At 40.8% G+C, this 18,279-nt stretch overlaps 1 protein-coding gene across 1 annotated transcript in view; it reads right to left on the minus strand.

Moving 5' to 3' along the window:
* The window catches only part of LOC121393935 (vomeronasal type-2 receptor 26-like), a 263,348-nt gene extending 245,561 nt beyond the window's left edge, over positions 1 to 17,787 (minus strand). The window contains exon 1 of the mRNA XM_041563788.1: positions 17,578 to 17,787. Coding sequence (XP_041419722.1) covers positions 17,578 to 17,787 — 210 coding nt within the window. The remainder of the gene's footprint in view (positions 1 to 17,577) is intronic.
* Between the last annotated feature and the right edge of the window lie 492 nt (positions 17,788 to 18,279).

Here is an 18,279-nt window from a genome sequence, read left to right on the forward strand (position 1 = left end):
TGAATGGCTGCCCCGTGGCAACACAGCAACAATATATCCACATTATTTTTTTTTTATAATTGAAATAGTAACTTGAAGGTTTTACTATCTTATCACTTCCACCAAATGCAACTAAGTTGTTTGTCTTTTTCTACTCTTTTATTATACATATTTTCACCAACAAACAAAAAAAGCAATTCTGCACTGGCATTTTGCCCGGCATTTTGTTTAGTTCATTTCTTGAAGAGGCGAAACAAACATTACGGGGCAGATTTATTAAGGGTTGAATTGAAAATTTTAATTTTGGATGTTTTTTTATGGTCAAAACTGTCAAATTATAATTCGGAGGGCGTGGCCATGACGTTGACCTGAGGAGATGCAGATTTCCAGTGCTCCGCTACCGACGGTCCCTAATAGCTATAAGTTGAGCATTTTACCCGCAGAATTTTTGGCTGTAATATTTCTCTCAGCTTTCCTGACTACGACTAGAGGAGGTAAACCGAAAAAAACGGCTCCTACGAGCAAAGAATCGCTCACACAGACGCTGAGACAACGAGCAGGCACGGCAACCAAAATGGCCGACGATTCCCCTGCCACTCCTCGGGCCTCCCCTCGGGCAGACTGGGAATCGGACCAAGTGGAATCGGAACCGGAGACTTCCACGACCTACTCCGGTGACGCAGTATTCATTTCCAGATTCAAACAACTATTGCATACCGAGTTATCAGCGGTCGCCACCAAGATCACGGACCACGTGACGCAGGAACTGCGCGACCTCGGTAACAGAATGGCGGCAGTGGAGGACAAGGTTGATGAGATCCTGCTCACAGTCAACTCCCATGATCTACAAATCGCCAAGCTCCAGCAACAGCTGCTGGACCTCCAAGACCAGATGGAGGACTCTGAAAATAGGTCACGGAGGAATAATATAAGAATCAGTGGCCTCCCAGACACAGTCCAGGACCTGCACCTTGAAATCCCACAGCTCCTCACGGAACTTCTTCCAGACGTTTCTCCAGACCACCTCATCCTGGATAGGGTTCATAGAGCCCTAGGACCCAGGCAACAAGGGGCCCCACCAAAAGATATCATCGCCAGGATGCATTATTTTACCTCCAAAGAGGCGGTCATGATGGCCTCCAGAGCCGCTGCGCACTTGGAATACAAAGGCCACAAATATTCAATCTATTCCGATCTAGCTGCTGCCACGATCCAGCGGAGAAAGTTGATGAAACCTGTTACTGCCCTTCTGCTCACTCACCGGATCAGGTACAGATGGGGTTACCCATTTAAACTGACTTTTACATTACAAAACCGACAGCACACCGTCACCAACCCTTAAGACGGCATGCAGCTTCTCCACCGCCTGCAATTAGCTGACCCCCAGCCCGCCACTCGGAATTCTCCATCCCCACCTAAGGGCTCTGGCGGTCACCCGATTGCTCCCCTCTGGAATACCAGCCCTACCCGGGACACTTGAGTGACTTCTATTATGGGTAATACCTTTCCTCTATTATACCATGCTGGGGCCGTCTGGTCGGTGCCCCCCCCACAAACAGGCCTACTTGTCACCATTACTGGCTTGCCAGTAAGCCCTGTTTACTAATGTCGGCACTCCTACTCACAGTGCCTCTTGTACAGTGTTATGTTGATGTTTGCACAGTTATTGTTTTACTCCACATTATAGAGAAGAGTACTTATATTTTACTGCACTTTCTATCTGTTGTCCCGATATGTAAATGGCGTTATTATGTGTATCTCATAACGTAAAGGGATTCAACTCCCCGCTGAAACGGTCTAAAGCCTTCAGACAGTATAACCATATGAAAGCAGACCTACTTTTTATACAGGAGACCCATTTCTCTAGAACTTCCTTTCCGAAATACTTTCACCATGCTTACCGTAAGGTGTACCTAGCCTCTTCTGAGAATAAACATGGGGGGGTTGCCATATGTGTCCATAATAGAATTAATTTCCGTTTAGACTCGCCCAAAGCCGACCCAGAAGGGAGATATTTGATCCTTAACGGTTACATACAGGATTCTTTGGTTACGCTGGCAGTGGTGTACGGTCCAAATGATAACCAAAAAACTTTCTACAACAATTTTTTCCCCCTCTTAGAGGAATTCAATAGTGGCCCCATTTTACTTGGAGGGGACTTTAACGAAGTTGTTAACCCCCTTAATGACAGACTAACTACTGCTACCTCACAAATTGCTAAATCCAGGAAACCGCATTACTTTGCAAAATTACTAGAAAAAAATAGACTTGTGGATGTCTGGCGTGAATGCCACCCCCGACTCAAAGACTACACTTATTTCTCCCCTCCCCATAATTCAAATTCCAGAATAGATATGTTTGTCCTAGACCAAAAGTTTCTGCCTCAAGTTGTCCAGTCTAATATCCGTACTTGTGTTTGGTCTGATCACTCCCTAGTAACTTTGCATATTTCCAATATAGTGGATAGACCCTCTACTTACCGCTGGAGACTTGACGACAGTATGCTGTCTGACCCCCAAACAAAAGATACTATAGAAAACGAATTGAAACAGTATTTCCTAATTAATGACACCTCTGAAGTTACCAGCCCCACATTGTGGTCTGCCCACAAGGCCTACATTAGAGGCATTTTTATACAAACGAAGGCGAGATTGACAAAGGCAAAAAACGAAAAACTATCTGACCTCTCCCTCCTTTTGCAAACCAAAGAGGACCTGCTCAAACTCGCCCCTCATGATGGCCCACTCAGAAAACAAGTTGACTTGCTACGCACTGAAATAAACCTCTTACTCACTGAAAGGGATGTCAGAAAACTGCAATGGGTGAAACAAAAGTTTTTCCATAAGGCCAACAAAGCTGACACCATGCTAGCTCGTAGATTGTCTAACAAGTTCTTACAATCCCCTTTTACCCAGATTAGAAATAGTAAGGGCCTTTTAAAGGCTAATCCAGTCAATATAGTTGAAGAATTTAGCTCCTTTTATCAATCCCTTTATCAAACACAAACCTTAAAGGGAGAGAATATTGATTCCTTTTTAGGGAACCTAGATATCCCCTCTCTCTCACAAACCCAGAAAGAGTCCCTAACATCCCCCATCGATTCACAAGAGATTCTAATGGCAATAAAAACGCTGAAATTGAAAAAATCCCCAGGTCCGACATCCCCAGGAAGACATTTAGCCCCCTCCTGCTCCCGAGATTGCTCAAACTATTCAATGATATTCAACTTGGCCTCCACAAATTCCACCCTGAATCTTTGGCCTCACACATTGCAGTAATTCCCAAACCTGACAAGGACCACTCCAATTGCAAAAATTTTAGGCCCATCTCAATTTTGAATCTGGACATTAAATTGCTAGCAAAAATTATGGCGACAAGATTAAACGTTTTCCTAGGCCAACTGATCCACAAAGATCAGTCGGGCTTTATTCCGAAATGACAGGTGACTGATAACACCCGCAGATTAATTAATATTTTGCACATAGCTAAATCTACTGAGTTACCTTCCATGCTCCTCTCTTTAGATCTGGAGAAAGCTTTTGATACGGTCTCATGGCTATATTTACGTAAAACTCTCTCACGGTATGACTTCCCAGAGCCCTTCCTCAATGTAATCCTGGCTCTCTATGATACTCCTACAGCGCAGGTTCAGCATATGGGCTTCCTCTCCTCTAAATTTTCGATAGGCCGGGGCACACGGCAGGGGTGCCCATTGTCCCCCCTCCTGTTTGCCCTTGCCATCGAACCTCTCGCGATTTCAATTAGAACTCATCCCCAAATCTCAGGAGTCAGAGTGGGAGATACTGATTATAAATGTGTACTGTATGCTGATGATATCTTGCTTTCCATCTCTAAGCCAATGACATCTCTCCCGTTCCTGTACGATTTACTACAGTCATTTGCGACAGTTTCTGGACTCAAAGTGAATGCCAACAAAACAGAAGCCTTAAATATCAATCTTCCCCCCAGTCTGTTAAAGCTACTTAAAATTAACTTCCAACTTCAATGGCAACCACACAAGCTAAAATATCTTGGAGTGGAATTACACCGAGACTATGATTCACTCTCACAGGCTAATTACAATGCAACTTTTTATAAGATACTACGCCTACTGCGGTCATGGAGCAACCTTAAGCTCTCCTGGATGGGTAGAATCAATGCCCTCAAAATGTCAGCTTTGCCTCACCTACTGTATCTGTTTAGGACCCTCCCGGTTTCCCCTCCTACGGGAATGTTAAGCTCTCTACAAAAGCAGATGAATAAATTTGTGTGGGACGGTAAAAGAGCACGGTTAAAATTTTCAACAGCAGCTCGACACCGCTCTAAAAGGGGGCTGGGTATCCCAGACCTGAAGAAATATTATACTGCTGCCCAAGTCTGTCAGTTGCTCCATTGGCATGACTCCCCAGACAGCCCAATATGGGACATCATTGAGCATGATACCCTCCCTGCGGGATCTTTACACAACCTGCTGTGGTCTAAACCTCTCCCCAAGAGAGGCAGCTACAATCCTGTCATCTCACATTCCTTGGGAGTCTGGAAGTCTATCCCCCATACGCACAAATTGATTTCCTCCCATAAACCGGTGGTCAACTTTCACCTCAACAAGGAGTTCTCACCGGGGCCTGAGAAAGGGTCTTTTCAGTGGTGGAAACTGAACAACCTCCACAACATATATGCTTTGACCAAAACCAACAAACTATTGTCATGGCAACAGCTACAAGACTCTTACAAGGCCACTCAAAGTGAATATTACCGATACCTGCAAATCAGAAGCTACATATCTTCCCTTTGGCCTGACAAGAAATTTCCTAACCCCACCATGTTTGAGAAAATGTGTTTACAAATACTCCCACGGGAGAAGGCACTTTCTACTATATATGATCACTTGATCCACCTGGTTCCTATTAAGGACTTGAGATTTATCCAACTATGGGAAAAGGACTTGCGTATCTGCATGGAGGCAGATCAATGGTCTGATATCATTAAAGACAATATACACTGCTCGGTGAACATTTCCATTCAGGAAACCTCCCAGAAGGTACTACACCAATGGTACATGGTCCCCTCTACATTGGCAAGGTGGTACCCTGCTTGCTCCCCCCTGTGCTTTCGGAGCTGTGGCAGCCACGGTTCGTTTCTACATGTATGGTGGGAATGCCCCAAAGCAGTCCGATTCTGGATATGAATATACACGATGATTACAAATGTGACAGGACTTTCACTTAAGAAAGACCCAGGGGAAGCTTTGATCAATAAGCGAATCTCCAGAATTAACAAATTTACCAGGAAATTGATAACACATATTTTTTCTGCCTCCAAGCAGGTCATCGCTGCAGCCTGGAAGTCTCCCATCCTAGACTTTCCTGAGGTTAAAAGGAGGCTGGATAATGTCCTCATCCTGGAGAAATTAACTAGCTACATGACCGGTTCGCAGAAATCTTTCCACAAAGTCTGGTCCCCCTGGTTATCCTACCGAAAAATTTCCTTAGCCTAACTTCTCTTGCATGTCCTCCCACTCTGACTCAGGGGAATCCCTAAATTTCCTTGACCCAATGCTGTACCAGTTAGTGCAGAGATGTTGACAGTACTCACAAGTGTTATAGGCAACTGTTTATTCAGTTTTTGGTTTACTTTTGATTATTTCTTTTCTCTTACTCCTTTCCTTCTTCTTTTCCTTTTATTTTTGTATAATTTTCTTGTCAGCTACTTGGGCTACTCTATTATACAACTCAGGAATACATGTTATGTACCCATGTGCCACAATACTACTGCAGCCTGGGGATTGTCCAGTACCTGCAGATTCTGAGTTTTGCTATGTGCCTTTTTTTGCTATCTGCTGATATTTGAAAATAAAAATTTTAAATAAAAAAAAAATTATAATTCGATTTTCGAGATTTATCAAACTCTGAATCTTTCAGAATTCAAATTTGAGTATTCACCACAAAACTTACTGCCAACTTACAGTATAAGTCAATTGGAGTGGTCCAGTGACCAATTTGGAGATGTTTGTAGCCTTCCTGACATTCAAGTTCTTTCGGAGAAAAAACTCGAATTGAATTTTGGTCAAAATCAAATGGAGTTTGATTTGAGTTTTCAGGTCAGTAAAATTTGTCATTGTTTTAGATATTTGATTATTTTATTAAAGGAACAGTAATATCAAAAAATTAAAGTGTTTTAAAGTGATAAAATATCATGTAGTGTTGCCTTGCACTAGTAAACCTGATCTATTTGCTTCAGAAACACTATTATAGCTCATATAAACAAGCTGCTATTTTGCAATGGGGAAATTGAAAAAAGGCTGTATGGCATAGGTTAAATAGTCAATAACAGATAACACCATTATGTTCTACAGAGCCATTGTGCAAACGGAATCTATTCTCCTTTGAATGCTCTCCCCCATTGCAACACAGCAGCTTATTTGTATAAACTATAGTAGTGTTCCTGGTTGCGTTTGTTCAGATGATAAAGCCATGAAGTACCAATAAAGGCTTTTTTAAACAAATCTTCAAAACTGGTGCTGTCTACTGTGATTTTGGGATATTGAAGCTGGTGGAAGTGGACACCAATTGACGTGCACCTGGTCGCTACATTTAAAAATCAAAGTGGTGAGTGCTGGCTGACTATTTGTATATGATCTGTGTTAAAACCAGCCATACAGGTTCTCCAGCAATCCTGTTCTCCTCCAGTGTTGGTCGGAAGTTTGGTCCAATCTGATGCCAAAGTTGACCACCTTAGGAGACCATTCCATCCCAGGTCTCCTGGTATGCTTGAGGTCCAGTGGCCCCTCCTAGAGGGGGGTTATGTAAGGAAGCCTTACCCTGGTGGTCTAGTGGGCAGCGGGGTCCTCGGCGTGCACGTCTGTCTTTTAAAGGTGCAGTGCACTGGCGTGTGACATCAGAGTGCAATGTCGCCAAATTCAAATAATTTAAAAGGGGAATTTAGATTTCAGCACACTGCCCGTTGTTAGGTTCTGTTTAAAAGTTCCTGGGTGTTGATTCCTTGTGAATCCTGACTGATCTATTGTGTTTTGACCCAACCTGATTTACTACTCTGATCTCTCCAATCCTGATCCTGCCTGTCTGTGAATATTCTGACCTCTCCAATCCGACCTTTACCTGTCCATTGACTATTCCATGCTCTCTATCCTGATTCTGGCCTGTCTGACCATTCTATCTGCTTGTGCTGGTCCGGCCTGCCTGTTCCTGGTAGTGTTCTTCCTTCCAGTATCCTGGTGAGATGATCGTGCCCCTTTGCTCGTCCAGAACCATTAGCTTAGTTACATAGTTAAATCGGGTTCAAAAAAGACAAAGTCCAAACAGCTTAGCTCCTCTCTCTGTTAAGACCTGGTGGCATCCGATTAGCCGAGGGCTCCTCCCGAGGTGAAAGGCGATGGTTAAAGGCAGAAGTGAGAGCCGAGACCAGGGAGCTTAGCTTGGGTTCTGGATATAGGTTGCCAAACGTGACATAAAGAGATACAGTGTATAGGGGCAGGTTTGTTACAACGAGAGCTGTGAAGATGTGGAATTGTCTCCCTGAATCAGTGGTACAGGCTGATACATTAGATAGGTACAAGGAAGGGTCGGATGCTTTATTCACCAGTAGCTCCTCCCAGCAGACAGGAGGGAGCCAATGAGATTAGAGGAGGGAAAGGGGTGTTACAGGGAGAGCTGGGAAGTGAATCAGGGGTACAGGCTGATACATTAGATAGGTACAAGGAAGGGTCGGATGCTTTATTCAGCAGTAGCTCCTCCCAGCAGACAGGAGGGAGCCAATGAGATTAGAGGAGGGAAAGGGGTGTTACAGGGAGAGCTGGGAAGTGAATCAGGGGTACAGACTGATACATTAGATAGGTACAAGGAAGGGTCGGATGCTTTATTCACCAGTAGCTCCTCCCAGCAGACAGGAGGGAGCCAATGAGATTAGAGGAGGGAAAGGGGTGTTACAGGGAGAGCTGGGAAGTGAATCAGTGGTACAGGCTGATACATTAGATAGGTATAAGAAGGGGTTGGATGGTGTTTAGCAAGTGAGGGAATACAGGGATATGGGAGAGAGCTCATAGTACAAGTTGATCCAGGGACTGGTCCCATTGCATCTTGGAGTCAGGAAGGAATGTTTCCCCTCTGAGGCAAATTGGAGTGTTTTTTTTTTTGTCTTCCTCTGGATCAACTGGCAGTTAGGCAGATTATATAAATAGACTATAAAAAGTTGAACTTGATGGACGTGTGTCTTTTCTGAACCTAACTTATTATGTAACTATGTATAAAAGTATAGGAGAACATTATTCTATATTATACATTTTCAGATAAATGGAAACTTGACACAGCGTCACATACTGCTACACTAATGCATGATACTGTAAATTCTAAATACATCAAATTAGCTAAAGGACTAGAGTCTATTCTAGAAAATGACATTATAAGCTTTTCATTTGTCCACCGGAGGAAACATCTGAAACGTTACATTAAAAAAGGCACTAAACTATGGATACACTGAATCCAGGATTCAGTTCAGGATTCAATGAAAATTTGGCTTTTTTAGTAGGATTCATATTCGGCTGAATCCAAGTGCCTGGCTGAATTGAATCTGAATCGCAAAAAATCACAACTTTTCATCACAAAAAAGTAAAAAAAAATGTTTAACAGGTTCAGATTCATTTTGGTATTCGGCCAAATCTTTTACAAAGTATTCTGGATTTAGACAAGCCCTGAAATATTGGTTTCAGGGCGTCTCTACACTAAACCCTGCTGCACTGCACTGCTCAACCATACTTTACATAGTTGTTGCTGGACTACAAATCCCAGCATACTTTAACATATTATCAAGGTTAAGACAAGCTAGAAGTTGTAGTCCAGCATCATCAGGCTTGTATTTGTAAATCAATATTTCACAATAAGATTTTCTCCATCTCTTCAAGGCCCAGGGCAGCATTAACATGCAAAATAATCCTACAATGAAAATCCCAGCTAACGTGTATAAATCTGGCTCCATGTTCTTTGTTCCTGCACTTATAATTGGCATCTTTAAGCACAATTCTGAATAAGTCTGTCCTTCCTCCCTGTGACTCATTCCATTGTAATATAAGAAATTAAAAAATGGCACATTAATCTCTGTTTGTAAGATAAGAGCAAGATGGCTGACAGTGATGGGAATGATATAGAGCTTAAGTGGACACCTACACCTGCTTGAACAAAAAAAAGAGGAGAAAATACTCATATACTCATAATAACCATTTCTTTATACATTTTGCATTCAATATTTTTTATTATTTAACTATTGTTCAAGAAAACACAAAAATTACACAAGTACATAAAATTACTCTCATTTAGAACTAAGGTCTGTGATTTTGTCTGTTAAAGAAGATAAGTCCTTATGGCAAATAACATGTTACATAACCCTGTTCATACTCAGGTTACCCTCCACCCTACTTGGCCTGTACACCACAGCCTGCAATCCTGCAATCCCAAGGCATGTGCCTCTTTGCGTTCTCCCTGTTCGAGCCCTGATTTATCATTTACTAGCCAGAAACTCTTGATATAGATTTGTTTATAGAAGGAAAAGTCTAGCAACAAGGTTCAAAACTGGCTAAATGTAAAAAAGTAGGAGGCCTCTTAGAATTAAGATTCAGTTTTCTAAACAGGTTATAAAAAGGATATAAAAGTAACAAGTGTTTAGCAGTTTCTTCTGAGAGACAAGAACAATTAACAGGTTGGGGTTGTTTGAAGGATGGAGTATGTCTAGGTAAGGGTCTAATGAGGGGCCATGAAGATAAAATGGTAAATGTTGCATAAAGCCTAAACTACCATTAAATATTTCAATGGCATAATGCATCATGTGATAATTCCCAGATAAAGCATAAGAAAGAATTAATGTCCTCTCAATTAATTCCTTAGTATATTTAGATAGACTTGAGGCACTGGCTGCCGAAACTGTTCCACATAGTAAAATGATTCTAGCAGAAGACTTTTGAAAGATCTGTTTATTTCTTGTTTCCTCATTCAATCCAGATGGAGTTGTGTCTAAAAAGCTACTTATCTTTATGGTGAAGTCAGCACATATCCCATGAATTGAGAGATACTTTGTCAGAAGCTGATGTTCATTTCCTCCCTCATAATCATCCACTTGTATTATTCCAATCCAGGTCCAGCCAAAATATTTCAATGTTTTGCTTAAAGCAAGATAATGATAATGATCCGTTTGTACTGTCCGGAAAAAGTACGGGTAAGTGACTCTGTCACTGAGCAATGGGTCTGTGGCACCAGAACTGATCTACAAATAGAGAAAATAAGATTACAGGCATCAAAACATTACATTGCTTAATAAATATACATGTCAGTATATTCCTCTTGTAAGCAAGGAACGTCGTTGCAAAACAAAACCATTGTGGTTTGATTTTGAAGTGTTGGTGTTGAGGTGGGTAAGAAAAGACTTGCTTTTAAGGCTTTCAAGTTAGCTGGGACAGCTGAAATGTTTATCAGGTACAGGGAGGCCAATAAATCATGCAAAAGCTAACATTGAGATGGAATAGGGTAAAAAAAATTTTTTTTTAAATATGTAAATAGTAAAAAATTAAGCAGGAAGGGGTGGGACCATTACAGGAGAACTAAACCCATGACCCTCTCAACCCCCCTCCACTGTTTGCTTCACTGCCACTGCTCCAAGCTCCCAGCCCACAGTATACATTCCTTTTAGAGAACACAGATGGAAGATGGCCCCTTTGAACTCCTTCATAACTCTGAAAATGTAAAGCAGGTCAGCAGAATGGAGACTTTAAAAACAGTAAGTACTGTTGGCAGGGAGCTAGAAGCAGGGGGGGGGCAGTAAACCAAGCAGTGAGGGGATGGAGGGGGTCAAGGATTTGTTTCTCCTTGATATCAGAGGGGTGTTATTGCTGTTTTTCATTTGTCTTCACAAATGAGAAACCAGTTAATGAAGGTTCCTTTCTTAATAGTCCCAATCCTATGAATACAACTAATGATGCATGGTTCACACATGAGGAAACTCAAAAGAGACTAGAACATGTTAAGATAAACAAAAGTTTATGTTAAGATAAACAACTATGAGTTTGTGCCAGCATGATTTTATGCGTAATAGATCTTGCCAGACAACTTTAATCTATTTTTATGTGAATTTGAGCTGAGACATTGACTCTAGGATGGCAGTGGATGTGATTTACTTAGACTTTGCTAAAGCATTTGATACAGTACCACTCAGAAGTTTACTGGTTAAATTACGTAATGTTGGCCTGGAACATAGTATTTGTACATGGATAGAGAACCGGCTAAAAGGAAAACTAGGTTCAATTTTGATAAATGCAAGGTTATGCACTTTGGCAAAAATAATATAAATGCAAGTTATACATTAAATTGCAGAGTTTGGGGAGTTTCCTTACTCAGGAAGGATCTTGGGTTTTTTATAGATAACAAGTTGTCTAACTCTGGGCAGTGTCATTCTGTGGCTACTAAAGCAAATAAAGTTCTGTCTTGCATAAAAAGGGCATTAACTCAAGGGATAAAACATAATTTTGCCTCTTTATAGATGAGGCTGGAGCTGGAGAGAGTGCAGAGACTAAGTGCCACCAAACTGCTTAGAGTGATGGAATACTTAAACTATAAGGAGAGATTGTCTCTGGAAAAAGGGTGCTTACGAGGGGACATGATAACACTTTACAAGTACAAGAGAACATTATAGGAAAATAGCAAGGAAGCTTTTTACTCATAAAGAGGGTCATTGCACCAGAGGCCTCCCCTTCAGATTAGAGGAAAGGAAGCAGCATAGGTGGTTCTTCACAGTGAGGACAGTGAGGTTGGGGAATTCACTGCTGATTCAGTTAATGCATTTAAGAGGCCCTTGGATGATTTCTTAGATAGACATGATATCAAAGGCTATTGTGACATTAAAATCTACAATCAGTATAGAAATGGGTATATATAATTTCAGTGAGTGTATGGAGGGGTGTGTGTATGGGTGCTGGGTTTCATTTGGACGGGTTGACCTAGATGGACTTTGACTTTTTTACACCTGATTTAACTGTGTAGCTATGTCCCACAGACATTTGAGCCATTGATACACTTTGCACTTTGAGTTTGATTGAAAATCAGTAGCAAAGGGTCCAGAGAGCAGTACTGGTGGAACAAGATCCTGTCTCACATCCTAATGTTCATATCTGAATGACATACATATGCATACATGCCATACCCACCAGTATTTCTGATGCTCCGAGATGTCTGGGACTGATTTATTAATAATAGTGGAAGGAGGTTTGACAGAGAAAATTATTTTTAAAGAGAAATTAATTAAAGTTATAAAGAATTTAAAAGGGATTTAACCAGCCACACTGTTCAGCCACACTTTAAACAAGTATTGATGGACTACAAATTATAGAATATGACATATTATAAAGTTAAATACAAGCTCCAAGTTGTAGTCCAGCAACATCAGTACCGTCTCCAGAGCACCCACTCCACACTCTGTCCTACTTGAATCCTTGCCTGACCACTGCTCCTTCCAACACTTTCCTGTGGTACAGAGCTGCTGTCACGGTCGTCATCCTAAATTCAGAACCAATGCTAAGCACCCTGTTCTCGACTCTTGCTTCTGAACGAGCAAAGTTGCATGACTGTAAAGCAAAGTCTTTTGGGCAGACAGTCAAGGTACAAGGCATAGACAGGAGGCCTAGTAAGATCAGGCTGGGTCGGGGAAGGCAGAGTACAAACAGAGCCAGACAGGCAAGGGTCAAACCAGAAGATTAATCAGAAAGGGGTACAGAAATAGCAGAGTCCATAATCAGGCAAGGGACAGGATTCAGAAGTCAGGATTGTCAGTAGCAGGCAGGGGTCACAGCAGAGAATCAGATACAAAAGCTTAAACAGCACAGAAGCACCAGGAAAATCAGGAACAAAATCCTATAATGGGCAAGGCTAATTATCATCTGTGGCTTTAAATACTTTTAAACTTTGCACCACTACGTGTCGGCGTTATCATGCCAGCACGCATGCGCCAATTAAAAAGGAAGTCGCGTGCACATAGGAGAACAGAAGGAGGGTTGCCAGGAATAAGTACTTACATGATGATAGACAGGAGATGACTAAAGACAAATGAGGGAATAAGGGGATCAGATATGGGCAGGAAATGAAACTTCAGGGGAATGGAGACAGGAGAAAGGATGGAAGTCAATGGAAATGGGAGGTCACAGGGTGATGTGGAGTAAAACGTATGGTGGTACGAGTGGCAGAGCAATACCCATAGATATCAGGGGCTCTGTTGCCAATCCTCCCAAACCTGAGTCTGTAAGCATCCACAACACCACAGCTCTGTGCCAGAATGGAGGCAGGAACAGGGGGTAATAGTTTGTGCATCTGTGTGAGGGTTGTGGTTTCCTACTGCGCCCTCTCTCTCTGTGGGCCCTCATTTTTTGAGGGGTTTGATGTCCCTGTTTTGCCATTATATGAAGGGGGTGAGTTTTGCAGGACACAAAGCCTTGTGAGTTAATTGTATGTTGAGCTGTAGCTGTGTTATGTGAACTGAGGCCTTGTGTTTTATATGGTCAAGTAATGCCATGGTGACTTCTAATATCCTTATGATGTACAGTACAGAGTAAATTATCCACTGTGTAATGACTGCACATCTCTACACACTATGCAAGAGGGGTTTCTAAAGTTTGGGGCAAATAAGTTCTTATGTCAAGTGCGCCAACCAAAAAAACTGTTTACCATAGAGATTCAGGAAGTGGTACATACAATTCTCTTACCTCGATCTTCCATTTTGTTATTTTGCTGACCATTTTCTTTAGTTATAAATTTTATGATCATAACTTTGTAACTAAAAACCCCTGTTTTTATAAAAAGATGAACTTACATAGATACTAGATCACTTATGAGACAGGGACCAGAAAATGTGCAATGATCAATCCCTCCTATTTTTGTGTACATTTTTAGTTAATTTTGGCCAGATCAGTAGCACTTCCATTGTATTAAAAGGAATACTGCCATAGGAAAACATGTTTTTTCTTCAAAATGCATCAGTTAATAGTGTTGCTTCAACAGAATTCTTCACTGAAATCGATTTTTCAGAAGAATATCATCATCATGCTTCTGATGAAGTGACGTTCAGTCACGAAACTCGTTAAGCTACTTCCCTTTCCCGCTCCCACTGATGTATCTTAACATGGAATAATAAAGATTCAATTGTTTTTACTCAAGCTTTTTCCCTGGAAATCGTTGGTCCGGTGATGTAACCCTCACTATCAAGTTTGAAGTTTGAAGAGTTTGTCTCCACTATAGAGTCGTTTTAGAGGAATCGACTGGTAAATGGATCAGACTCCTTGTTCTTTCTGTTAGGGCTGGAACTGTGTGCACCGTCTCTTCTCTGTTATTTCTCCTACATAACCAGGCCCGGACTGGCAATCTGTGGGTTCTGGCAAATGCCAGAGGGGCTGCTATAAGGTGCCATAGAAAGTCAGTATTTAGTGGGCTGGTGGGGGCTGTTTGGGCCTCTGTGTGGGCTGATTGGGCCTTTGTGTACCTGAAATGCCAGGGCCTGTTTTGACTCTCAGTCCAGCCCTGTACTTAACTGAATGTGTCTTAGTGGGACTTGGATATTACTATTTTGTGTTGTTCTTAGATCTACCAGGCAGCTGTTATCCTGTGTTAGGGAGCTGCTATCTGGTTACCTTCCCAATGTTCTTTTGTTTGGCTGCTGGAGGGGGATGATAACACTTCAACTTGCAGTACAGCAGTAAAGAGTGATAAAGCTTATCTGTGCACAAGTCACATGACTGGGGGCTGCTGGGAAACTGACAATATGTCTAGTCCCATGTCAGATTTCAAAATTAAATATAAAATCTGTTTGCTCTTTTGAAAAATGGATTTTAGTGCAGAATTCTGCTGGAGCAGCACTATTAACTGATATGTTTTTTTTTAAAAAAAACATGACAATATCCTTTTAAATATATATTTTACTTAGCCTTGGCCCTTTTTTGCCTTTTCTTTAGTTACAAAAGACAATGTTAAAATTCAAATAAAGGGGGATAAAGGACAGGATCTAAACTGCATTTCCAGAGGCATAGGTGAATCTATAAGGGCTATATAATGGTTGGTGCCTGACAAGGATATTAATTCTTCACTTTTTTCCTCTTTTCTGTTGTTGCTTTTGTTTCCTCACCTGTGAATAGCCAAACAGACTCAGAATTTGGGCTATGGGTACTGTTGTCACAGAAGTGAAATCCCCAATAAATCCAGCAATGTTTCTGTTTGCCACACAGGAGTAATTGGGAACCGGCTCCCTGGTACCAGATAATATCTGTAATACACTCCTCACTGCCTTTTGTGATTCCCCACAGGAATCATATATATGGTACCCCAGAGTCTGGTTGGCAAACAAGGATTTCTCATAGTTAATTATTTGGACGAGTAACTGGAAATCCACCAGCTGTCTGTAATATTGAGGGAGGACCCTGAGAAAATAAATAATTCACATCAGGGCAGAATATTATAGAAAAATAATATTAAACTAAAATTCGAATTTCAGTTTTACCCTCCTGAATGATGTAAGTTTCTTATAAAAATGTAATGTGGCCCATTTACAAAGTGTTAGATCAACACAACTGAATCCCTTAGATGATTTCCTCTATATCTCGTTATGAGCAAAGTGCTGAACTGTGTTAGTGCTTCCCTCCCCTCATGTTATCCTCAATCCACTTGTACATCCCGTAAATACAGGGAGGGAACTTACTTACTCATGTCCCGATATGGTTAGGCATTTTGGCTTAATTTGAAGGAAACTTTCCACCAGTCGACTGAAGGAAACTGAAGAGCCACAACTTGCAGCTCCTCTTTACTTCCTACTATAGGTTGTGTGGCTTCCCCCTAAAACTAATTTTTTTTCCTGCTTCAACTCTATAAACTCATTTGTAAAAAACAACCGAGTGAACAAATAAAAGAATCATTCTTTGCTTTAGATAATTCATTTTTGTACAAAAATTGTTCTCATGTTTCCAGTTGAATGACTTTTGCACAAGATCATAACATTTTGATCTGACCTATACACTGTACATATTATAACGGTATGGGAACCATTATCTGGAGAACTAAGAAATAATGTAAATAATTCTTATTGGAAGAAAAACCACTCAATTTGGTTTATTCAATTTTTAAATGATTTTCTAGAACTTAAGGTATGAAAAACCAAATTACCGGAAAGATCCATTTTCAGGAAAACTCCAGGTCCTGAACTGGATAACAGGTCCCACCATACCTGCATTTTATTCTAACACAAGTACCATGGCACTGACTTGGCTCAAATACTGAGTAACCATTGAGAATCAATAACATATTGAGGTTTTATACATTCTGTACATTGTGGAACAAAGGGTATATGTAAAACAACAAGAAACCTTTGCAAATGTGATAAGTAATTGCTGATTGCATCAGTAAAGTGATTAGAACTTTTTCCAGAGTTTGCAAAATTGTATTCATGAATTCTACAGCCCAGGCCTAGATTGTTGGCTCAACTTCAGAAGTTCACATTTTTGGTCATTACCAAGTTGAAAGGAAACAGTTTCATGGACCACACAATATATTACAGCAACGAGCAAAGGGCCAAAGACCCAGTTTCCTATTAAGCAGGCTGACTGGCTTGCGGTTGGTCACCTTGTAAGCACGATTTTAAAAGCAAATGGCAGTTACTAGACTGGGCGGGATACTTTCTTTTGCATCAATCAAGAGCAGACTAAGCAGTGAAGTGCCTTACCAAGAAGAAAGATGGCAACGGTGGGCTTATTTGGATCCATGGACCTTCAGTTCTGCAAAAGCTTAAAACTGAGTAAAACATTTTTTTGGATTTTGTTGCCAGTGCAATATCACGTATTTTACAAATGAAAACTTGAAAACTTCAAAGCTCATACATTTCTTACATAACACAACATATTTCCAAAAAAGATAAAAGGAAACAGTAGGTCTACTCTTATCTGCCCAAGCATCCATACCATTACTGTGTTGTGCAACCTGTGCCACTAGTTCTCCCTAACTTGCTTGTCAGAATTGGATCTGTGAGGAGAGATACATCATATTAGAGTGTGTGGGGCACCTGCACTTTACTTTGTTGTTTTTACCCAGAACTGAAGTTAATCAGTAAGAACATGGCTTATCAAACTAACACCTATTTCTATGTCCTTGTCCGTTATCCCAGTAATACAGATAATTTCAGATGTTAAATTCCACTAAACTTTAAAGTTTGTCTTTAGGACAATTTTTACTGAATGTTTTTCTTGCCAAAGCCTAACTAGATAAAAAAAAAGTCAGAGAGGTGGTTCCTATGCATTATTTGACAAGTATCTGGCAAGTAAAGTCAGTCGACTATGTGTATGGATAGTGCCTACTGTTTGGTATGCAGCCTGACATTTGACATGCCTTTGTATATTAAACCTGATAAACAATTGGACCTTCCGCAATCACCCCAAAACCACCCAATCAGTTGATGTTTCCAATAGCAAACAAAATCGTTACAGAAAAGGCAAACGTATTGTCTTTCTTCCAATAAAGGAAGTGATGTGACTTACACAACACACATTCTCTTCTTGTAGCCATCACTTGCCGTCATGTAGTCAATCATGAGTGCGTTCATGGATAAAATCCCTCCAATCATGATATCTCCTTCCTTTATATACTCATAGTCCTCATAGGTTTCAATGATATTCAGATGGCAAGCAGGATTCTCAGATGGAGCTCCACATCTGCAGGGAACCACACACAAAACTACCACATATATCAGTACTTTGAATGGATTATTTGCAGTGATGACTCCCAGCATTGCTCCTCCAGATAACAAAATGTATCCCAAGAAAATGCAGAAAACTAGAGGATTTTCCCAGCAGCAGTCAGTAACCCAGAGATCAACAGAGGATCCAGGTTTCCGACTGCATCTGTAACACGGAGTAATGGGACTGGCTAATCTAAGCTTCATTTTATAGAGAACACAGACAGAGGATTCACACATATCTTATATATAGTCACAGGCACCTGGAGGATCTCTGGCCTGTTCAGATATTTTAAAATGCAATTATTATCTCTGATCTGGAAATAAATTGCAATAAATACAATGCCATTCCTTTATAAAATCACTTTGAATGACATGATGAGTATGGAAATTCCAATATACAGTTTTGCAAATATCGGAAATTAAGACATTTTTCAAATGCCACAAAACTCACATAAGAAAACCAAAGTAGATGACAACAAAACAAAAAAATGATATTGTGGTAAAAAATATCTCAACATACTGTATCAACTTTGGTTACAACTT

Source organism: Xenopus laevis, chromosome 1L (genome assembly GCF_017654675.1).
Source record: "Xenopus laevis strain J_2021 chromosome 1L, Xenopus_laevis_v10.1, whole genome shotgun sequence".
Classification (NCBI taxonomy): Eukaryota; Metazoa; Chordata; class Amphibia; order Anura; family Pipidae; genus Xenopus; species Xenopus laevis.